General features: G+C 48.7%; 4 protein-coding genes across 5 annotated transcripts; 1 reads left to right on the forward strand and 3 right to left on the reverse strand.

Annotated features, from left to right (window-relative positions):
- Positions 1-5,429: 5,429 nt before the first annotated feature.
- On the reverse strand, positions 5,430-6,963 carry LOC120661675. Its single transcript, XM_039940589.1, has 3 exons — positions 6,709-6,963; positions 6,339-6,600; positions 5,430-5,896 (listed from the first exon to the last, which is right to left on the reverse strand). The coding sequence occupies exons 1-3, from the start codon at positions 6,841-6,843 to the stop codon at positions 5,643-5,645; spliced, it is 651 nt and encodes a 216-aa protein (XP_039796523.1). The 5' UTR covers positions 6,844-6,963; the 3' UTR covers positions 5,430-5,642.
- Positions 6,964-7,214: 251 nt separating this feature from the next.
- On the reverse strand, positions 7,215-10,706 carry LOC120661660 (DEAD-box ATP-dependent RNA helicase 53-like). Of its 2 annotated transcripts, none has more exons than XM_039940572.1 (7): positions 10,301-10,706; positions 9,461-9,588; positions 8,953-9,361; positions 8,668-8,766; positions 8,362-8,586; positions 8,058-8,219; positions 7,215-7,960 (listed from the first exon to the last, which is right to left on the reverse strand). In XM_039940572.1, exons 1-7 carry the CDS (start codon positions 10,634-10,636, stop codon positions 7,619-7,621), a joined length of 1,701 nt encoding a protein of 566 aa, XP_039796506.1. In that variant the 5' UTR covers positions 10,637-10,706; the 3' UTR covers positions 7,215-7,618. The 2 variants fall into 2 exon arrangements, with proteins under 2 accessions (XP_039796506.1, XP_039796512.1); XM_039940578.1 differs by having other exon boundaries at positions 7,215-7,951; positions 10,301-10,704.
- A 2,837-nt stretch (positions 10,707-13,543) lies between these two features.
- Positions 13,544-15,319, reverse strand: LOC120661685 (patatin-like protein 3). The gene is made up of 3 exons (XM_039940601.1): positions 14,381-15,319; positions 14,160-14,222; positions 13,544-14,017 (listed from the first exon to the last, which is right to left on the reverse strand). The coding sequence occupies exons 1-3, from the start codon at positions 15,287-15,289 to the stop codon at positions 13,673-13,675; spliced, it is 1,317 nt and encodes a 438-aa protein (XP_039796535.1). The 5' UTR covers positions 15,290-15,319; the 3' UTR covers positions 13,544-13,672.
- Positions 15,320-19,818: 4,499 nt separating this feature from the next.
- LOC120661692 lies at positions 19,819-22,198 on the forward strand. Its single transcript, XM_039940613.1, has 3 exons — positions 19,819-19,987; positions 20,120-20,179; positions 20,745-22,198. Exon 3 carries the CDS (start codon positions 20,826-20,828, stop codon positions 22,032-22,034), a length of 1,209 nt encoding a protein of 402 aa, XP_039796547.1. The 5' UTR covers positions 19,819-19,987; positions 20,120-20,179; positions 20,745-20,825; the 3' UTR covers positions 22,035-22,198.
- Positions 22,199-22,732: the final 534 nt, after the last annotated feature.

Here is a 22,732-nt window from a genome sequence, read left to right on the forward strand (position 1 = left end):
TAGTGCCTGTGTGTTGTGAAAGAGTGGAACTCCCGGCCCTATGAAAGGGTGAAGCACAGAAGCAATAGGGATGTGTAAACAAGTCTCTCTCTCTCTCTCTCTCTCTCTCTCATGTTTCCCACCAAATTAAAAGAACAAAAGTTCTCTTGTTATTTTACGGCAATGTAAATGTAATTTACTATGATTCAGAAATTATCGCTATGAATATGAACATGTGCGTCTCTCGCAGCTGATGGTTTAAGGATTTTTCTTGTTTTGTTACCAAAAACACCTTTTTTTGTTATGTATGGGAGGAAATGAAATATGAACCCCGGTCTCATGGTGAATAATGTTTCTTACTCCTGTAGAGTTGATTGCCCTATCCTAAATCTAGTTATCCCAAAGCCGTGTCCCTCATCCCCACCCGTGCGCACCGTCTTGTCGATCCATAGCGTTGCATGTTTGTTTGTCCCCCCAATATATATTACCACTTTTTTCAAGCCACTGGTGGAGCGACACTATTGGATTCGTGGCAATAATCTGCCTCCTGAAACCTAACATTATACACACCAGAGCAACTAAGTGGCTCCGTTCGTGAGGTCTGCCCCCCCCCCCCCCCCCCCCCAATGTCCTTATTTGAGCTCACGTAGCATACTCACCATATATATGTCGCTAGGTCCTATTAACGTTGCAGCAATTTTTTGGTGAATCTTCAAATAGTACGTAGGTAACCACTGCAAAAGGCCTCTCATTGACATGTATTGACAGATATAGCCAGCCACATCTACAACTACAATAGAAGAGCAAATCAATTTTTTTTGGATGCTGATCGAAAAAATAACCATTCCATGTCGAATGGAAGGTTAGTTTAGAAATTTTGATTTTTTTATTATCGATATTTCAAGCCAAAGTGTAATCTTGAAGACTGAGTCGATATCCTAGCGGATTTATATCTCCGATTAGACAAAGTGCCCACCAAAATGCCTTTATTCATGAGCTCCTATTAAATGTTAGGGTTTTCTAGAATTTAGATACTCCCTATCCAGATATAACCTTGAATGGCACCAAATTGGCCATTGTGGTGATCTGCCTCTCAAAACCCAGCCTTATGATACTTATTTCATCCAGGGTTGTCCTAATAAGTCAAACATTAATTCTCAGGTTTGACCATAAATATATAGATGTTATATAGACGGATCGGATAGCAAACAACATTAGCATTACTAGGTTTATTATTATAATATAATAATATATACTCTCCTAATATATAACTATTTCTATCTTATACATTATATTTTTGTAGATAAATATTGCTAGTAAAAATGTTATTATGGAGACCTATCACGATGTCCTAACAACGCTAACGAACTTGTATATCTGATCTGACCATGTAGCCACCAAAACTAGTTCATTCATCGGCTTTGTTGTTCGTATTAAAGTTTGGACAAGCCGGGTGAATCCTTTAATACTTATTAACCAACAACATTTGGATTCTTAGCTGCCTACAACTATATGGCACCTCTTATCTGATATTTTTGATAAAAATCTGGGTTCTGACTTTGAATCAGTTGCGCACCAAGACTACACCAATCTCTACGCTTAACATGGGGACTGCAATGCAAGCAACGATATCCTCAAGCTCTCAGACAGAGATGCAATCAGATTTGGCAACGTCGACTGGGTAGGCGGCCTGGGGCAATGCCAGCTCAAAGAAGGAACTGAGAGACCCATCTGAAGACAACCTGGCGGTTGTCGTCCAACCAAGCTCAATCAATCGTTGCCAAGGTAGTGGATATTTTTAGGCTTAAAAGTATCTCCAACAGATTACTCATACCTCACACCCAAAAAACACTTTATCTCCATTACCGATAATTACTTTTATCTATTTGGTAATGGTTGCTGCAGCAAACTACCAAAATTCAATCGCCAAGGATAGGGTAGAGGGATGAACCCCCTTCGTTCAGGTGAGAGAGAGGTATATTTTGGTGATTACCAAAATTTTTTAGGTGATGGATATATTGGATTGGTAATTTGCTGGAGCACTCTAATAACCAAAACATCAATTTTTAGTATTGAGGAGAGGGATGAGTAATCTTTCTGAATATAAAGAGCTTTACAACTCTTTCTGAACTGCTGTATGGAACCAAATAGACCCTGAACCGTATGCTTTGTTTCACAGAAATAAAGCGGGGGAGTGCCCTTTTTCTCTAGAAAAAATAGCAAAAATGTTTCGGAGGCTATATAATTATAAGAGAGCTACCGTAAACGGCGAAATGGAAAAGGTTTTGGTTTAGGGTTTTGTCTCCATGATATGATCGAATTCAAAACTAGATCCGATCCTCAACAACCCAAGTCGATCCATCGACGACCGGGCCGGCCGGCTGCTGGTGATCGGCAGCCAGCTAGCTGGCCAGCCGCGAGAAGATTCGCCATGGCCGCCGCTACCGAACAAGGCGGGCAACAAAGCAAATGCTGCGGCCGCTGGAGCTGCCGCTGGACGCCAATTAACTGCGGCCACGCGGAGTGGGTGATCGATCTCAGCTGACGAGCACGTACGCCGCGGCGGCTTGCGTTTGTCTTGCTCCGCTCGCCGTCTTCTTCTGCTGCTGCTGCTGCGCGCCCTGCCTGCCGCCGCCTGCAGCGCTGCCGGTGGGCGGGGGCCGGCGGGCCGGCGGGCCGGCCGGCCTGATCCACGTTCCTGGCCGGCGCCGCCCGGCTGCATGCATGGCCGGCGCTGCCTCGCCAGGCTGCTGGGTGGACGGTGGAGCGAGCATCATGCTCTTAAATAGTTCACGCTGCCACGGCCGCGATCCGGCCGGCGGGCAGGAAGGTCCCGCCGCCTCCCTCCTCCTGGCACTGTTCACTCGCATTGCATGCATGCACGTTCAGCGGTTCAGGTCTCTGCGGCCGCGCCGGCCCGTCCATTTTATTGTTGAATTTATTCTCTCTCACACAGATATTGTGGAAACATCTCTTGAAGAGCTTGATGGAGTGCATTGACCATCTGAATATATCTGTCGTCCTTCAGCGCATTGCTAATACAAAATTTCCTGACCATCTGAATATATCTGTCTATATTCTTGTATGCTATATAGGGTTTAGAGTTTAGGAAATTTCAATATATACTTTGCCAATTAACTTTATTTTCCTATATCACAAGCAACAAAATCGTAATGGTAGAAAGACAGTCTTTCAGATATGGATCTATCGATACTATTTTTGTTACAAAATATACACATATTTTTATATTAGATAATAGTTAAAAGATCTATTTGGATCCAAATAGCTAATTTTAGCTAGGATGGATCCAAACGGGACCAACTAATGTGCAGCAAAAGCCCTTCTAACTAGTAGTTAAATAACAGTTATCCAATTAGTTGGTTCAACCCAGCTAATCAGCTAATGGATTAGCTAGAAAGATCCAAAAGGGAATAAAGGCTTAGAGCATTTTCAGCAGATTACTCATCTCTCGTACCCTATATATATTTTTTCTCTCTGCTTCACTAATAATATTTTTACATTTTGGGTAGACAGTGTTGTAGCAGATTACTCAAAGACTAGGGTAGAGGAAAAAATTCCCTTACATTTGAATAAGAGAAAGGTGTATTCTGGTTATCACCAAAAATATTTTGGTATTTGGAGATGTAATTGGTAATATACTGGTGGAGCACCTTCTTACCAAAAAGGACATTTTTTGGTATTGGAGATAGTTTTTTTTTGGTATTGGGAGAGAGATGAGTGATCTATTGGATATGCTCTTAATGTTGAACTATGAGTACCTTGACTCTTCTTCTTTGGTTAAGCCGAGATAGTGGGATGATAGACTAGATCACTAGGTGATGGGTGGCGCCACAGGCTTCTATATATCTCTGGGGTTTTGTCTGGTTGTCTTTAAGCCGGCCAACCATTCTAATGCTGTTGAGTTTGGATATTTAAAATGGTATGAGTAGCTAGGTTTTTTTTGAAAGCGCCCAGAAGCACTGGGGAGTCATGTAAGATTTTTAGACACCTATGTTGATCGAACTTAACACAGATATTTTTGGACACCTATGTTGACCGGACTCAACACAGACGAGACTGCCAAGTAGTCTCGAACGCGCGCCATACTGAGACTTACGCACACCACACACACGCGCACAACCTCAGCACAGGTGCGGGACGGGGGTTCGAACCCCGCCGGCAGCCTCCATCCTCGGGAGTTGCCACTAGGCCAAAGGCCCGTCCGCAGTAGCTAGGTTTATCACATGAATGATGTAGCTTCATCAATTTGTTTTCCTTCCAAGACAGGAGGGCATAATCATTAATTACCGAAAGCTGAGATCAATAATGGTATTGTTGCCTATCAGAGAAAAACATCTCTGTAAGAGGAAATTATTAGGACAGTGGGCTGCACAGCCAGCACCCAGCAGGCAGGGGCGAGCCTGAGATGGGCACTGGGGGCCCTCTGCTGCCGGCAGGCTGCGGAGATGGGCCAGAGCACAGGCACACCATGCTGATTTGCTGGGCCTGGGTTGCACGCCCCCCCCCCCCCCCCCCCCCCCCAACGACTCTCACGAAACGGCTCGCAGTCGCATGTGCACTCATATACAGGCTGACATGCATGCCCGGTACACCGTGCATCGCATAACAATCCTGTGATCGGTCTTAACCACCGGCCGCGTTTTTTTTTAGGCCCACTGACAATACACCTACACAACCGTCGTCTACTATACTCAGAAGACTTGAAGATAGTGTTCCTATAAATAGGCTGTGTTTAGTTCGCCAAAAAATTTGAGTTTTTGTCCTGCAGCATATTTTGTTGTTATTTGACAATTAATATTCAATTATGGATTAATTATGTTTAAAAGATTCATCTCGTATGAAATAATTATACTGTGTAATTAGTTATTTTTTCAATTGCATTTAATGCTCCATGCATGTGTCTGAAGATTCGATGTAACAAGTACTGTAGAAATTTTTTTGAGAACTAAATATGGCCTAAAGTCATCCAACGACTCCGTAGACACGCCGGTTGTGTCCTAGTCACTCAGATAGTGCTCACAAGGTGTTTTCAGCAAGCGATATGATCGAGCATTCATGAGGAGCAGGACTTGTCCAAGAATCTAAAAGGTTCAGGAAAGAAACGAGTGCATATCTGTGACTGTGAGCGAAAACAATCAGATCTAAGTACAAACCATGGTTACTGTGGTTTTCAAGCATCTCATAGTGTCAGTCGGTCTGGTGTAGCATTGTATTTGAATCACTAGCTACTAGTAGCCATTCACATGATCCAGCTCGGCGGCCATGTCTTCAGAATATTTCAGACAGCTACAGCTTAGGCATCTAGTGCAAAAGCGTACAGGTTCCTTCAGATAAACACCTACCAACCTCATGGCTCGCCCGAGGTTCAAGCTGTTAATAGGTCCCAGATGTAACCTAAATTCATGCTTCAACAATACGCTTTCAGACGGTATCCATAAACCTGCCTTGTGTTCAGAAGGAATTACCCGATTTGACATTACACTATCACAAATGTTGGCTACAGTTGTGGGTATACAATATAAGTGGAAATTTAATTCACATTACATCACTGTTGCACAATGCACAGTGCAGCAAAAGAGCGTCATCATATTTACAGATGCATCTACATAATCAATAGCTAGATTGAATACTAGATTTTCATTTTAAGAAGGCCAATGCTCATCTTTGAAGGCCCTGATGCATTCCACGGTGGACTGGATGCTGCTTGGCATGCCTTTCCCCAGCTTGGGCAGACCAACTCCTCCTGAGACAGGAGGGTTGTCCTGGAACTTCAGAAGCTTCTGCCGAGATTCTTTCCTCACTGCCGCTACATAGTTGATGGCATCCCAGACCAAGCCTCTGATGGCAGTTACAGCGTAGTACCTTGCTGAATCAAATGGCATATTGCTTGCAAAACCTACAGATCAAATTCGGAAGGCAAATCTGTCATTTGTGTGCTGTATATTAATGCTGGCAATAGCACCCGAAAATTGGGTATACAAGGCCACAAATCAATCATGTATTAGTATAAAGCTTACTGTCAGCTTGCTAAATCATGTGCACCACCAACCACGTTTACTGCAAGATTGCGGGGTATCCTACATATATAATAAGGTCCACTACAGGGCATGGCAAGCACCAAGCATGATGCTGAAACATTATTGCAAAAACATTTCACGCCAATTACTTGCTAATTGACCCTATTTTTCATTGTGTTCTCCACTGGAAGAAATTATAGTAGTACACTAACTGAGGCTTCAAGTGGTCAAAGAAATAATCCAATCCACCAATACTGATGGCAGTTTGTTGAAGTGAACACAAGAAAAAGAGCATCGCAATCGCTGCACACAGCAGCTTACCGCTGTCCTCGTTGTTCCTGATGAGGACGTGCTGCGGCAGGCCAATGCCGACGCCGGCGAGCGTGAAGCCGACGCTGAACCCCACGCCGCACCCGGCGCCGACGTACCCAATCACCTCGGGCCCGAATCCCGGGCCCCAGCCAACGCCGCAGCCGAGGCCGAGCCCGACGCCCCAGAAGGTGCCGGCTGTCGGGTGCACGGGGTTCCAGCGCTCGTACCGCCCGAGCACGCCCTTGATGATCATCCTCGGCTTCACCGGAATCTCAACAAGACAACGGAACAGCAAGGTCAGTAACCTCAGAAAAATTCTATTTTCCCGTACAAAAAGGAGACGGAAAGAAGGGGAAAATGGTGGGCTGCAGTGAAGTACCAGGTTGAGCTGGGGCTGGGCATTTGCTGCCGCTGACTCGGCTTGTGTTGGGCTGGCCTCCGGCGGCGGCGGCGGCGGCGGTGGCGGCGGGGCGGGAGGGGGAGGCGAGTGCTGGAGCTGTGGGGAGTCGGACATCCGCTGCCGCTGCTGTGAAGCCTCTGGGTTGGTCGTGACGCCGCCTGTTGAAGGCTTGAAGCCGTGGTGGGCCGCCTTGCTGGAGCCTCGTCCTCTTGGCTCTTGCCGCCGTCCGTGCGGTCTCCCAGCTGAGCTTTTGGCAAAATCTTATCGCCGTCTCGTCGTCGCTCGTTCAGTCGTTTCTGCTGACCTGTCCCAACCCAATCCAAAGCATCGCCGTGGATTGGGCCGGAAAACGGAAGTCCCTGCACTTTTGCCTTTTAGGCCCTCTAGTCAGGTTGGTAAGATTCAACCTGAAACAGAGGAATTCCGTGTTAGCTTGAGAACAAAATAATTCTTAGAGTTATCATTCAATTCCTGACCTGTAGTCATAGTTCCATAATAAAGTTTAGATCAAGCAACACAGTACATAGGTACATTAACAGAAAAAAATGTTTACTTTCATCAGATTACTAAAGAAACAGAATCAAAACATACAGCAGGCAGCAGGCACATACACAGATTACAAATACAACATTTGTTCTGGAGAAAACCCTACACAACCAAACTACTCATGATTAGGCGAAAAGCGCAACAAGGCGGTGTCTTGTTCTCTCAGGCATGGAAGGAACAACAGGAGTTAGAAAAGGTTCAGAACTGTACAAGAAAACCACTGTTCCACTCATCGCTTGGAATCCTTGAAGCTGCTGAAATCTGAAGTGTCAAAGCCAGCGGATTGTCTCCCATAACGTGAGGAGCCTGAATCATCAGGGCTCCAGGAACGGCCAAAGTCAGGTCAGCCACGCCTGCTGAAATCCCCTTGTCCAAAGTCGCCAAATCTATCAGAACGACTGAAACTAGACCTGCCAAACTCATTGGAAGGTCGTCTGAAACCTCCAGAACCACCGCGATATCTCAAACCAGAGTCGCGGAACCCACCACAGCGATCAAAGGAACCACCATTGCTGCCAAAATCACCAAAGCCGCTGGAGCGGCGATCTCCGAAGCCACCAAAACTTTCACGGCCAAAAGACCCACCCGTTCTTCTGCCTCCAACTGATCTAGAGCGAGTATCTCTCATGACATTAAACATGTCTGCAGCCTCATCTGCAACTGGCATCTTTGGAAGCTGCACGCAGTAAATGCAAATAGGTGAATTGAGTTTCCATATCTCATCTCAGATACCAAAATAACTTCATCAGGAATCAAGATGTATGGTTCCTGAAGCACTTTACCTCTGTGAACCTGCATCCTATATCTTGCTCAATGACCCTTACAGCTCTAGTTTGCTCATACGTGTATATCAAAATTGCACTGCCTTTCTTCCCTGCTCGTGCAGTTCTCCCAGATCTGTGAACAAACAACTCTGAGGTATTTGGAATCTCATAATGTACCACCTGAATGGATAAGGGTGGATAACAGTTCTTAGCCAAAAACACAAAACTATGCAAATAAAAAGAGAAAGCAGACATATTTTCTGGGAAATTGAAAAAGTATGTGTACTAAACATCTGCATATAATATGCCCCAGGTTACTTACTAGATCGACATTGGGAATGTCTAATCCACGAGCTGCAACATCAGTTGCCACAAGGATATTGAAGCGGCCATCGCGAAATCCTGAGAGTGTCCTCTCTCTTTGATTCTGTGAAATATCCCCATGTAGCACCTGACATGGATAACTCCTGCCCATAACATATGCCAATCTATCCGCTTCTCGTTTAGTTTGAGTAAACACAATGCATTTTCCACCTTTAGCATGCTCCTGATGATGTGATTATTTTTTTTTCAACAGGCATTCAGGCAAACCATGAAACACATACTATGCACACAGGAGAATACTCACTTTAATCAATGGACCAAGAATTGATGGCTTCCCAAAGTTGTCAGAGGCAATGGAATAGAGAGAGATTCCTTCTGGCAATTTCTGGTCTGAGTCACCAACCTGAGGAAGAAGAGAAGTAAATGTCTGGAAAAGAATGTATCATTGTGCTGAGAAGAAATCCAGATAACAATGTCTCTAGTCCCAGGAAGATCTATCCAAGACAGGACTTCATATGTACTTGTTTTCATGAGGAGCTAGGAAAAGTAAGATTAAAGTAACAAGCAAATAAGACAAGAAGTCACTCACAAGGTCGATTATAACTGGATCCTTTAAGTACTTGTTTGAAATTTTTCTTATCCAACTAGGCATTGTTGCAGAGAACAGCATACTCTGACGGTTCTGTGGCAACTGTTCCATGATCACCTCAACATCTTCATCGAAACCCACAGCCAGCATCTGATCAGCTTCATCTAGAACCACAAACTGGATCTCTGAAAGGTTTAAAACACCTCTTCTCAAAAGATCAATAATTCGACCGGGAGTTCCAACCACTATGTCAACACCATAGTTAAGAACTCTCATTTGTTGATTGATAGGAACACCTCCATAGACACAGAGAGTGTCCAATGGAGCAGATTCTCTAAATTCCTTCTCAACCTGCCGAGCAAGTTCTCTTGTTGGTGCCAAGACTATGGCTAAAGGATTCCTACTGCTTCTGCACACGTCACACTATGCAATTATTACAATAAATTCTATCTCTCTGGTATAGTGGTATGTAAATTGAAAGAATTCCAAATGTGAAAGAGAAACTAACCCAATCTTCTCATTGTAGCTAATAATCCTGTCCATAATAGGAATACCAAAAGCCAAGGTCTTCCCAGTTCCTGTTCGAGCACGGCCAATCATGTCTTTTCCTTGCATTGCTGGCTCAAGAACAGCCCTCTGGAAAACAAAGTAGCATGAATCAGATCAGATTATAAACCTAACATATTTACATATATAGCATCTTTTCAATTAAGATGGCAGCTGGCAACAGGTGCAGATGCACAGCACTTGTTCTGATCTTGCGAGTTTCTTGGTAACTGCAAGGGTGGTCTTTATTGCACAAAGAAATTAGTTACGCAACAAAAATAGGACACACAAACAGAGCAATCGTATTGACTTACGTAGCATTTTAGCAAAAAGGAAGGTTATGCCGAGTCTAGGTTCACAGGCCGAATACAGCAGGATGCCAAAGGGCTCTGTTATATGTACAGATTCCAACTATTGGTTGCAACATATCTTACAGGTTCGAACCAAAATCATGCTGACATCAAACTTTCAAATTTGCAAACGCATCAGCACTCAGCAGGTTGCAGTTGCAGATCAAAGGTGTTAGGAGCTCAGTTTAAATTATATCATTGCCGTGTACAGTTACAGTCATGATGTTACAAAATTAAGAAATGCATTTTCCTCCGTTCCACAAAACAGTTCCATGGGACTCAGCTAAAGCTAGCATAGCATTTCGGTAGCCCTTAATTTGATTAAAATCCCATAATTCGAACAGTCGAGAAGCTTAAAACGGCGCGAGCACCACTTCCATTCAAAATCAGACCAAATTGAGCACAGCCTGACAGACTGCATCAACCTCCGAACAGAACGGGAGAGGAGGCACCTGGATGGGGAAGAGCCTAGTGATGCCCCGCGCGGCAAGCCTCTCGACGATCCGCCCGGAGATGCCCAGCTTCGCGATCTCCAGCCCGCCGTCCTCCCCCGCCGCCACGCCCGCGTCCAGTCCAGACCCAGCCCGCGAGGCTGCGGCGGCCCTGAACCCCAGGGGGCTCGGCGCGCCGCGGAACGCCCGCCGCGGCGGCTCGAGCGCCGGCGCGCGGCGCGCGGGGCCCGGAGCGGCCCCCGGCGGGGATAGGAGCGCCGCGAGGAGGGTCCTCCGCCACCGCGCGGCGGACGGCGGCGGGGAGGGGCCGAGGGCGCGGCGGAGCAGGGAGATCATCGGCGCGGCGGAGCAGGGGAGTGGCCGCTCGTGGCGGAGCTAAAACCTCGGGCTCGTGTGCTGGAGAGGAAGAAGGAATCGAGGGAGGTGACGAGATTTTTTTCCCCCCTCCTCCATTTCGTCGCGGGCTCGTTGGGTGGGCTGTGCTGTACAGACTACAGAGGCGCCGGGAGAAATCGGCCCATCTTTTGTTTCATTTCCTTTTTTTCTTCTTCTTTTTGTGTTTGTTTTATGAAGTGTTGACGGTTAATCGAAAAATATCCAGCCTTTGGCTTTGAATAAATTTTTTGCATATTCTCTCATTATTTTTCTAACACTACTACCATTTGTTGAAAAAAAAATCAGTATGATATTACTCGGGCCATGTACTCATCGGTTGCAGGTCTGCATGCTTCATGTATGACGACAAAGATCGAGCTGCTGGGTAACGACATGCATGGGTGCATGGATGTCTCTCCCTGAGACGGCACATCACGCCATCAAAGCATCTTGCTATGTTGTGTTCATGTCTGCTCGGATCAAGTGGGCAACTAGCACTATCACATGATCCAAGAAGAGACGCAAGGGACAAAAAATATATATATTAAAAAAGGGAGGAAGAAAAGCCAAATGCAATGCAAGCAGCCAATTAGTCTGTGGCTGTCGCCGTCGTATGCATCATGCATGCATGCAACTGGGCTAAGAGCAAGTACTTCCGATGTATACTCATGAATCACACCCCCTCCTTCCTTGACAAAGTAAGTTAGGCTACCTCCTCGTCGGGAATCAATGCAAAATTAAATAATCTGCGACATCGCAAACTAGCCAACAGCAGGTCAGCAGCCGGCCATTGCGAGAACTAACTCCGCCGGCGGTCACCAACCGCGATGAGTGAGAGAGAGCAACTCCAGTGAAGTAATTAAATTTGAGTGACTACTCACTTTTCAAATTTAGTAACTTAAAATATAGTCTCTACTCCAGCAGCACCGATTAAATAGACTAAAAATGGTGGGCTTTACCTTTGCTAGCCTAAGTAGAGGGTGACCAAATTGAGGGGGTGGGAGAGAAAATTTAGTCACTCCCTCATTTTAGTCACCCAAATAGAGGCCCTGCTGGAGATGAAAATTTGAGCAAAATGACTAAAATGTGGATTTAGTGACTCAAATAGAGGTCCTGCTGGAGTTACTCTAAGGAGGGTGATCAATAATATATCTGCCAAAAGAACTACTACCCGTGGTGGTATACGATGACAGCACGCAACGACGGAAACGGTTTTTTCTAACTTTCATGCTTCCGTATTTGGGTTACTGACGTGTGGGTCGGCATGAAACGGAATCTTACATGTTTGTGCCTATGTTACGTTGGCACACATCACCTGGCCAGTAACAAGGACTAAGTAGCAGGGATCTATCAAATACCTGCGTGCAGCTAGCATTGGTAGGAGTGTGTGTTTGATTCCCCTGATCACCGGTGATGATGAGTCGGTCTTGTCAAGCAGTGGATCGAATACGCAACAGCGAGGCCGCAAGCAAAAAGCTAGCTAGCGCTGCAGCGCCGGTGTCGTGTGGACACCACAACGAGAGCAAAAATGTTGGCACGGTTGCGTGTGGACACCACACCAGTCTTTCTTGGGTTTAGCCCGGCCACGGTCACTGACACAGGAGCCTATAGTCCCACAATCATGCGAGTATAGCTACATGCAGGCATGCAGGTACACGAGTTAAGTTGTTGCAGATACACGTATGTATATACTCCGTATGTATGTATATATATATGTAATGTAACCTGTACAATCATACTATTATCGCACGTGTGACGTGCACTGCCCTTCTTGTCTGATTTTTCGATCGCCACATGCCCATGCCATGCATATGATGAGTGCGCTGTTACTCGTACGGTCGCTGCGTAATCACCTGCTGCTGCCTGTACGTGCATGCATTGGAATCCAAAGCGCGCGGATCGATGAAGCAGGAACCGGGGGCCACGCACCATCCTAGGCGCACCCATCACCAGATCACCTGGATGGACGCCCACCAAACACCCCCTAGCCCAACTACCTAAGCTGTACAGCCCTTTTTTGTCTGGTGAGCCTTTGGACGTTTAGCCCGCCATTTGCCACGTCACGCTAATTAAATCGCCAGACACATTTTTCCGCTCCATCTAGATGATCGAATTCAATTAATATAACGTTGTTTGCTTTCGCCCAGATCGATCTAATTTCCACCCCAAACACGTACGAAAAGGATGGCTCTGCGTACCCTTGCGCCGCTTGCGCGTTGCATTGCTCTGGTCTTGTCGGCGTCGTCCACGTACGACGAGCTCCTCCGATCCTGGTCGCAGCAGAAGAATCAACAACTCGGTCGATCGACACGTACGCATCTGCTGGTTTGCGTGCGGTGCAATTAGTTAATTAGTTGTATGAAGATGATGACGTGTACACGGAACGAACTAAGGCCGCGGGCGTACGTGTACGGGCAGGGGGCGCATCGGAGTCGGAGGGGAGCAGGCAGCAAGCAAGAGACCGCGCGTGCGTGCGTGCATGCCCGTCAAGTAAGGACACCCAATACGTGTGTATACCTACAACTAGATAGATTGATGCATGCATTCCGTGTTGCCTTAGAATAATCCTCGTCGGTATTAGAATAGATTGATGTAGGGCCCGGGCGCCTACCCAACCGTGACAGGGGCCAGCAATAAATTCCGGCCCGTACATCACGTACGTACGCGCAGTACCCCGGCGTACCGTACGTGCAGGCCCGGCCAGCAGGCGCGGCGCACCCAACCCGACGCGACATTTCGACCCGGACGACACGCCTAGGCCTAGTACGTGGGCACACGCCTGCAGCTCGTACCGTACGCGTACGGGGGCTCGCACAGCAGATTCGCGTGCAGATGCCGACCACCGAATCCACCCCGCAGCTTGGCAGCTAGCTTGCGCACAACTTTAATTGCCAGAGGATACTGCCACGAGACGAGATGAACACTCGCGACCGTACAAGCACGTCGGGAAAGTTCATTTGCAACTCTCTCTGCAAGACCAGCAGCAAGATCGATCGATCATTCGAGTACAGACTTAGCGATGCGTGGCCGGCGCCGCCGCGGCGGGGGCGGTGCTTCGAGTGGCGCGGCCTCCGTCGATCCGCCGTCGGTGCTCGCCTGTTCGACGGCCTGCTGCTGCTGCTGTCTCCAGCGGGCGTGCTCCTTGGCCAGCTCGCGCGCGAAGCGCTCCAGCTTCTCGGCGTTGGTCTCGCCGGCCAGCTTCCGGCCCTGGAACAGCACCGACTCCACGCCCCTCTGCAGCAGCATCGCCTCCGCCTTCCACACCGCCTGCTCCCCCGTCTCGCCGCCGCACGCCCGGGGCCCCCGCCGCCCGCCGCCGCCGCGACGGCCCCCCGCCGTGCCCTGCACGTATTGTACTCAGGCAGGCAGTTAGCTGCCGGTCACGCATCCTCTTCTACCACTCACAACTCGCTTGACACTTGATCGTACTCATTACTCCTAGCTAGTACTGCAGTAGAAAACGACTGGTTACTGCTGCTGTTACCTGGATGCGGATGTAATTGGTCGTCCTGCTGTGTCCGAACGCCATGGCGACAGCTTGATCCACCTAAACCACACCAACCACGCCAGATCGGATCGTCACGCGCCGCACGGCATGGCATTCATAACCCGCTCTCGCGCGTGCGTACAATGAAACCGCAGCGCGCGCGCGAGAGAGAATTTATGGCGTTCGAGGTGGGGGGCGAATTGAAGAGACGCGCGTACCATGTCGGACACGCCCTCGGCAGCGATCCGGGCGACCTCCCCGCGCTCGGCGGCCTCCCCCGTGCCGATGGACATGACCAGGAGGTCGCCGACGGCGGCCGCGGCGGGGAACTCGCGCCGGTTGTTGAGCACGTGCGTGATCGCGGCCGCCGTGGGGTTGCCCAGCGCGGCGCCGCCGCCCACGGCGCGGATCCGGGTGCCGCCGTCCACGGACACGACCTCCACCGCCGCGCCGCCCGCGCACGTCGCGGCGCACACGTCCCGGAGCCGGAAGTCGTGCGCGGGGGACTCGGCGGCGTCGGCGCGGGAGAAGAGGAACGGCGCCCGCGTACCGAGGTCGTAGCACGGGACCAGCACCGGCCGCAGCGTGTCCCGGAGCGTGAGCTCCCCGAGCGCCGGTCCGAAGGCGGACCCCGCGCCGCCGCGGCGGCGGCCGAGGAGCCCGACGGCGCGGCGCGCGGGCCAGCCCCCGCCCCCGCGCCGGACGCGGCGGAGCAGGAACGCGAGCGCGTCCTCGGCGGCGTACAGGGGCCGCCCGCGCGGGCCGCGCGCGAACAGCAGGGCCGCGAGGACGCCCCCCGCGCCGGACCCCGCCGCGACGTCGAAGAAGTCGGGCAGCCGCGCGGCGGGGCTCCCCGCGCGCCGCCGCAGCGCGGCCTCGAGCCGCACGAGCGCGGCGCCGGCAAGGAGCCCATCGGACGCGCGCGCGCCGCCGTCGATGGAGAGGACGCATACCCTGCCGCCCGCGGCCGGCGCGCGCGGGGGCCCGGCGGCGACGTGGCCGCGGCCGAAGAGGAACTTGGCCTCGAGGAGGGAGAAGATCTCGTAGGTGAGCCTGCCCGCCGCGTCGTCGCCCTTTGCGCCCTCCTCCGCCCCCGCCGCGAGATCCGCGGCGGCCTCCATCTCCATGGCTCCGCTCCGCTCCGCTCCGTCTGGTGGTCGCCGTGGCGCGCGCGGTTCCTGGGCGGCAGAGCGCGGGTTTTATATAGTGGGGGAGAAGGCGGGAGGGACGGCGCGGCGTACGGACGTGTACTGTGCGCGTACAGCGATCGCGTCTACGTATACTCTCTCTTCACCGTATAAGAAGAATTTTTGATGTCGTGTGTACGTATACGTTATGGCGCCGTACGGGATGGAGCACTAATAATGAACGTACGTGAGTTACGATGTGTGAGCTGATATATATTAGTAGCACCTAAAATGCGTTTTTTTCCATGCGAAATTTAATTCTAATTAATATCGCACCGTCATTAGTAATCTAGCTCAAAGGACTTTTCGGGCTTAATTTTCCAAATCGATTTGATTTTTTTTCTTTTCAGATCCTTTTTCAATAACTATCAGTTGAATGATAAATTTTGTTGAGGTTTGCAGCGGTTGGATCTCCGGCGCGGCAAATTTTGTTTAGGGCTTGCAGCTGATATAGGGTTTAGGGTTGAATGATAAATTTTGTTGAGGTTTTCAGATCTTTTTTTAATAACTTATCAGCTGGTTTATTACTCTTTTCTCTTACGCGCATCATGCATCTTACACCTCTTGATAGATTGTCTCATTCACATGCCCGCAGTGTTGATGTGCATTCCTCCTTTGCTTTCTTCATCTGTGTCCACCGTTATGGATCCTACCGAGCTCACGATCTCGCAACCGAACCATCATCCTTTGCCACCAGTCACCGCCATCGTCAGATTAGATTGGCCGTTCTCATGCTATCACGCACGACTCCCTTGCATTGGTTAAAAAATCTCTTGCATTGGACCCCTAAATATAACAACAAACCCTAACTTATTATATTGTAGCTAGCTGCTGATCGATCGATAAACTAATAGCCTCTCGTGGTATATTAGAATATCATAGATAAAAAAAATCGACACGTTTAATTATCCTCGCTAAATTAGACGCCAAATAACCAACATGCACGGTGAGTCGTCACTCAAAACTCGTAGCAAAGACAGAGATGCATGGTTCACGTCAACTTTAGTCGCCGGCGTGAACATCTAGCTACGCGGCGCGGTGCCCGGCCCCGGTGGGCACGCGAGAGCGCCATCAACCCCAGCCCGGGTGCGCCGCCGGCTGGTAGCCCACGCGGCGTGGCGCCATCATGGCTGTGTAAGGATCGGATCCGGGGGAGATGGAGCCATGGAGGTATATACTCCTTGCGGCAGATGAGGCGGAGGCCCGCGATCATATCGGCGACGTGCGCGAGCAATTAGCGCTGCCGCGGCGCGTACCGACGCGGCGTACGTATGTACGGTTGGATCGACGGCCAGCGTAGGCATCAGAGAATCGCCGGGATTACCTGCTGGCCGGTCGCAAGGTTAATGCGCGACGGCGGCCCCCACGAGTAGTCGTCGTAGTCGTCCTCCTCGCTCGATCGATCTCTCTCCCCCTGCCTGTGGGCCATGCCCATGGGTATCCTAGGCTACGATCCTCTTCAGCATCGGATTCCGTTCTGTCCATGCCCCGCTTGCCATCGCTCAAAGCCAGCTAAGACAAAAGGGTATTAGTACCGGTCGAGAATCCATCGGTTTAAAAATAACAACATCAGTACTAAATGACTTCCGAGGGCCGAAAATTTATACGTCCGGTACTAACATGTTGGACGAATGCTTATTTTTCTGGCAGTGGCTACTACTTCGTACTTTGTGTACTGCACCATTGCCACTGTTAAGCTCTGAGACGTGACGGAAGCACGATGCATTGTGCATTGTTGGTCCTCTCACCCCCACCCCCAACGCGTACAATATGTGCCGCATGCATCGTCTACCGCTGAAAGAACGCTGGATCAAGTCGGTGCTCAATTGAGCGACTTTTTCCGCTCCTTGCTACCGCGGTTTGCAGTAGATGGAGATGCATGGTTGCAACGAAGTAAACAGAGATATGCTTGTAAGCGTGTCCATCGTACAATATTAAGTTCTCGATCAATGCAAGGATGCCACGTCACCTATGACAACTTTCTTGGCCTTGCTCCCTGCAAATTTTTATGACACGGGTTCCATACAGGGAGCCAGTACTGTACAGTAGGACTGACTATTTATACCGGGAGCGGCGGCGTAGACAGGAGAGTGGTGCAGCTGGTGCTTGGTTTATTCGTTTTTTTCTTTTGTTTTTTGAGGGGGCGCTTCGTGTGGCCGGTCGTGTGGTCCCAGTCGAAATTATTTGTTTGTTTCTTAACGGGCCGCCTGTGAGGACTCAGATATAACGGGTCAATATCGGTCCAACCAATATGCGGTTGGTGCTTAAGACCGTCCACAGTGGAAGGAGCAAATACACTATTTGACACTGTAGATGCACTGTTTGGCACTGTAGACAGAGAGGGCGTGGGAAACGAGGAGGGAGCAAATTTGCTCTTGCTCCCTCCGCTGTGGTCAGCCTAAGAGCATCTCCAGCCAGCTGCCTACATATGGACTCCTATTTTGTATTTTTAGGCTGGTTTATAAAATTTAGGGGTTTAAAATTCTCTAACTCCAATCAACCCAACCAAACCAAATGATGGTCTCTGAATCAATCTGACTAGTGGGGACAGCGAAACCTCCCCGTGCTCCCTCTGCTCGCGCTCGCGTTCGCGCTCCTCTGCGCTAGCGACCTCGCGCCTCGCCGCCGTCCTCACTCTCTCTCTCCCGCACCTAACTCCCTCACGCACCCGCGGCGAGTTCGTGTCGTGCCGGCCGCCTCTCCCCCGCGCCGCCGTGCTCGTCGGCGGGGTCGCGCTGTGAAAGGATCGTGGCCCAAGAAGGGGGGGTTGAATTGGGACTTTTTCGAATTTCTAACTAGTCCTTAACCTAGACTAGTATTGCCCAATCTATAAATTCGAAACCTAGTCACTAGAGCATACTAGCAAAGGGTCCTTAGGTAGGTAAACACACTATCATGATCATTTTGCCTAGATGGATGCACACTAGCAAGATCAAATCCTAAGTAAGAGCTCACGCTAACAAGCAAGTTGTCCTAGTCAAACTACAAGCAAGAAAAGCAACAGAAGGAGTTAAATGCTTGAAGTAAAAGTAAAGGACACGAGACAACCAGATTTTTTCCCGTGGTCTCGAGGAGTTGACGCTCCCCCCTAATCCACGTTGGAGCACCCACACAAGGGTATAGCTCCCTTGCTCCACCAAGAAGCAAGTGATCACTAAGAATGCTCCTTCTCCATCTCCGGAACGGCGAGCTTCACATCGTGTACAAACTTCTCGTCTTGGGGCTCCCACAAACTCCAAGAGCTTACCAAGAACCTCCCGATCACCAAGACCGGCTAGGTGCCGTCAAACACAAAGAGTAACAAGCTCCTAAGCCTTCACTTGACCTACACTTAGTTGGCCCTAGCTCAAGCACACTTGCTACACTTGCAAAGGATGGATTCTTCAAGGTTGAAGCACAAACAAAATGCTAGATCTTCTCTTGTTTGCTCAAAGCACTTTCTCTTCTTCTCAAGGGTGGCCTCAAGTATTCAGGGTGTCAAAGGCAACTGAAATGAGCCATGGGGTGCCCTTATATAGAGTGGAAGGAGTTGCATAGCCGTTGGAAGTCCACTGCAGAAAAACCGTGAGCACCGGAAGAACCGATGGGTGTCAGTGTTGAGGCGTCGGTTCAATCGGTCTCTCTGTGTCCAAATTGTAGCCGTTGGGGTTCTGACACAGTGTCCAGGCTTGCTTCAATGCACCGGTGCATGCTCCGTAGGGGCATCGGTTCAACCGGTGCTGAAGAGTTTCACTGATCAATTCAAACAAGCTCTCTGGAACATAGGACTTCTAATGCACCGATGCTTTGATTCCGAAGCGTCGGTTCAACCGGTGCTGAAGAGAAGTTGAAGTCCACCAAAACATGCTCTCTGGAACAAAGGACTTTCATTGCACCGGTGCTTACTTTTCTGACCATCGGTTCAACCGGTGCTAGACTTGATTTGTGCCTTCATCCAGAGAAGATAGACCGATAGGGCATCGGTCCTTCCGCCAAGCATCGGATGCTCCGACGCTAGGGCACCGGTTCAACCGGTGCTGCTGTTTTTTCTGGTTTTCAGCTGGATTGACTTGGATTTCAAAGTAACTTCGATTGTTTCTTCTTCCAAGTGTTGTGTTAACTTCTATTGACCATCTTGAGCTGTTTTTGAGCGAGTGTGCAAGATTTCTAAGGCCAACTCAATTTTGATCAAGCTACTAACTCATGAACCCCTCTTAATAGTACGGTCAAGAACTAAAAACTATAAACCCTATCTAAATCAAGTGTCTTTCATCTCCTTGTGACACTTGAGACTAGAAAGGTCCTTAATCTTTGAAATTGAGTCCTTGGCACGCATGATTGTTCCGAATTGAGGGGTCTCTTTTCACATTTCATATGGGACTAAATCAATCATTAATTTTTCCTTCAAAACACACGTTAGTCGCATACGGTTGTCATTAATCACCGAAACTTACCATTACATCTATCGGCCTAGATGCACTTCACGCTGCTCGCCCGCCGCTCCGCTGCGGCCCCCCGCACCGCAGCGCGGCTGCCTAGGCGGAGCCGCCGCGGCCCCTCGCCGCGAAGCCCAGGGACGAGCCGGACCCCGACGACGGCAGGCAGAGGGTCGTCATCTTCTTCGGGACGCAGACCGGCACCACCGAGGGCTTCGCCAAGGTTCCCACTCAACTGTGTCATTTGCTTTTTTTTGCGTTGTTTTTTTTTGGCACAAGCAGAGCTCGGTGCTCTGCTCTTGCTTCTGCTGCTGGTTGGATTGAAGTTGATGGCGCTTTTGGCGTGGATTTGCAGGCGCTCACGGAAGAGGCCAAGGCGAGGTACGACAGGGCCGTCTTCAAGGGGGTCGATCTGGTATGCTGCAGAGGCTTCACCCTTTCGCTGCTGCTTAAAAATTCCGTGCTTCTAGCAGCTCAGCTTAAAAATTAATCTGTTTGGCCCTTTTGCTATCCATGGGAAGCAATGCTAGTATAAATGAGTTTCTTATTTTGATTTCCCCCAAAAAAGGTCCTTTGTGTATCTTGGAAATGGCTTTCTCTTCAATGGGTGATGACACCTGCTTGATCTGACCTGACACTAAAAGAACAATCATGCTTCAGTGTCCAAGTCAACTTTTGTGCTCTTTGCTACCAGATAAGCAATCTTGTTCTAGCATAGATGGCCTACATTGTCTAGCAGACAAACAAAACATTGAACAAACTCCAAGAAACTTTTCTTGTTCTTGTCACTCTGCCAAGCTATATCTTTTTTATTCACTTCAATCGCTTTCTTGTTGACTGAAATTTTATATGTATCATTGAACAAACTCCAAGCAACTAGGCCACATGGAACGATTGTTGAAGATAATATCATCAAGTGTACCCAACCTTGTCATTTCTTGTATGCTAACTGAAAGTGTTGCATTTTGTTGGTGCGGCAGATGTCGAGGTCTGAGAGGCTTTAGCGGTGGCGGGAGGAAGAGGAGGAATCCGATGAAGATGATGTCGTCTTTCTTGGTGCTATGCTTGCGGCATTGAAGAGGAAGAAGAACAAGAAAAAGTTTCGCAGATCTTTGCCGGGCCGCCACAACGTGCCACAAGATATCCTAGGCGGTCACGAGCAGATTTACTGGGATTGCTCCACTGACAAGCCTGTTTACAACGAAAAGCATTTCAGGAGGTATCGGATGTCAAGGGCACTTTTCTTGAGGATAGTAGCTGCAGTCGAGGCTCACGACGAGTATTTCCGCCAGAAGGCTGATGCAGTGGGTCGTCTGGGTGCATCTGCTATTCAGAAGGTTGTTGCACCCTTTCGGATGCTTGCACACGGTGTGTCAGCTGATTTCTTGGATGATTCAGTCAGAATGGGTGAAAGCACCATAATTGAGTCTTTCAAGCATTTTGTGAAAGCTGTTGTTAACATCTTCAGTGAAGAATACCTGAGGGCCCCCAATGCCCAAGACACAGCCAGATTGCTAGCCATTAACAAGGAGAGAGGATTCCCAAGGATGCTTGGATCCATAGACTGCATGCATTGGAGGTGGGAAAAGTGCCCGATTGCTTGGCAAGGTGTTTACACAGGCCATAAGAATGGGCCAACTTTGATCTTGGAAGCTGTTGCATCACAAGATCTTTGGATTTGGCATGCCTTCTTTGGACTTCCTGGTTCATTCAATGACATCAACGTGCTACGTCGGTCGCCACTATTCGACAGAGTGGTTTCTGGGACAACTCCACAAGTGGAATATATGGTAAACGGAAACAAGTACACCATGGGGTATTACCTTGCTGACGGGATATACTCCGCATGGGCACCACTTGTGAAAGCTTTTCGCAACCTGCAAGGTAACAAGAAGGTGCATTTCACAACAATGCAAGAATCTTACAGGAAGGACGTAGAACGAGCCTTCGGGGTACTACAATCACGATTCGCCATGATTCGAGGCCCTGCTAGATGGTGGAGCAAAGATGATCTCTGGTACATAATGATGTATTGTGTTATCTTACACAACATGATAATAGAGGATGAGCGAGAAGAGGATGAGGACTTTAACTACTACCAGGAGCCGGGCGGCCTCCCAGAGTTGGCACACGAGGACTACCAAACACGTGATCCAGTTCTGGTACATGAGTTCCTCAAGAACCATAAAGCAATCGAGGATAAATCAGCGCACGAGCAACTACGAAACGATCTCGTGGAGCATCTTTGGGCGATCCATAGTTCTAGGTAGTTCTAGGTTGAATTTGATCAAGTCTGAAACTCTGAAACAGTTTTGAAAGTCTGAAACTGAATGTTCTTAGTCTGAATTAGAGGCAAAATTAAAGGATATGGCTGTGAGAGAACTTGTATCATTTACATACTGTTGCAGTGAAATAATTTGTTTCAGGCAGTGTACATGATAAATGTCCCTGATCTTGTAGTGCTGTTAACAAATAATTTGTTTTAGGCACTAAAAATTCTTCCTGCAAAGGCTTAGTCAAAAGCCTTATTTGTGATGATTATTTTGGTTCACTTATGAAGTTGATTTTCATCAGGTTGGAAAAAACTGTGTGTAGTGAGTGGAAACAGGAGCTTATCACATTTTTTCACTCAAATATCAAGTTCTGAAAATATTTGGTTCAGTTTCTGAAAGTATCTGGTTCCATATTCCAAGCATAAAAAATTGTCATGGTACTTTTATTTTTCACTTTCCCTTCAGTTCAATGGCAGTGGCACATATACACAAAACTGAATACAGTGGCACATATGCACAGTGTACTGCAATTCAAATAACAACCATACAGCATGCTGCATGCAGCCTCGACAAGTCTACAAAGTTCATACAGAATATCTCAAGCAAATAACTGAAATTACAGTTTCAGAGATCAACATAATTATGACAGTAACTGAAAAAAATAGTCTTCACATGAGAGACTCAGCATCCCCTCC

The sequence above is a fragment of the Panicum virgatum genome, chromosome 2K (assembly GCF_016808335.1).
Source record: "Panicum virgatum strain AP13 chromosome 2K, P.virgatum_v5, whole genome shotgun sequence".
NCBI lineage: Eukaryota > Viridiplantae > Streptophyta > Magnoliopsida > Poales > Poaceae > Panicum > Panicum virgatum.

What these genes read in the sequence shown, in the direction of transcription:
- LOC120661675 (XM_039940589.1), bottom strand. Translation starts at nt 6,843, where the DNA reads ATGTCCGACTCCCCACAGCTCCAGCACTCGCCTCCCCCTCCCGCCCCG. An exon ending in CCCAGCCCCAGCTCAACCTG is followed by an intron (nt 6,601 to 6,708) that starts GTACTTCACTGC and finishes TGTCTTGTTGAG; the next exon opens with ATTCCGGTGAAGCCGAGGAT. An exon ending in CAGGAACAACGAGGACAGCG is followed by an intron (nt 5,897 to 6,338) that starts GTAAGCTGCTGT and finishes TTTGATCTGTAG; the next exon opens with GTTTTGCAAGCAATATGCCA.
- LOC120661660 (XM_039940572.1), bottom strand. Translation starts at nt 10,636, where the DNA reads ATGATCTCCCTGCTCCGCCGCGCCCTCGGCCCCTCCCCGCCGCCGTCC. An exon ending in AGCTACAATGAGAAGATTGG is followed by an intron (nt 9,362 to 9,460) that starts GTTAGTTTCTCT and finishes TGACGTGTGCAG; the next exon opens with AAGCAGTAGGAATCCTTTAG. An exon ending in TAGGATGCAGGTTCACAGAG is followed by an intron (nt 7,961 to 8,057) that starts GTAAAGTGCTTC and finishes ATTTGCATTTAC; the next exon opens with TGCGTGCAGCTTCCAAAGAT.
- LOC120661685 (XM_039940601.1), bottom strand. Translation starts at nt 15,289, where the DNA reads ATGGAGATGGAGGCCGCCGCGGATCTCGCGGCGGGGGCGGAGGAGGGC. An exon ending in CCGAGGGCGTGTCCGACATG is followed by an intron (nt 14,223 to 14,380) that starts GTACGCGCGTCT and finishes GGTGTGGTTTAG; the next exon opens with GTGGATCAAGCTGTCGCCAT. An exon ending in CCAATTACATCCGCATCCAG is followed by an intron (nt 14,018 to 14,159) that starts GTAACAGCAGCA and finishes CAATACGTGCAG; the next exon opens with GGCACGGCGGGGGGCCGTCG.
- LOC120661692 (XM_039940613.1), top strand. Translation starts at nt 20,826, where the DNA reads ATGCTTGCGGCATTGAAGAGGAAGAAGAACAAGAAAAAGTTTCGCAGA.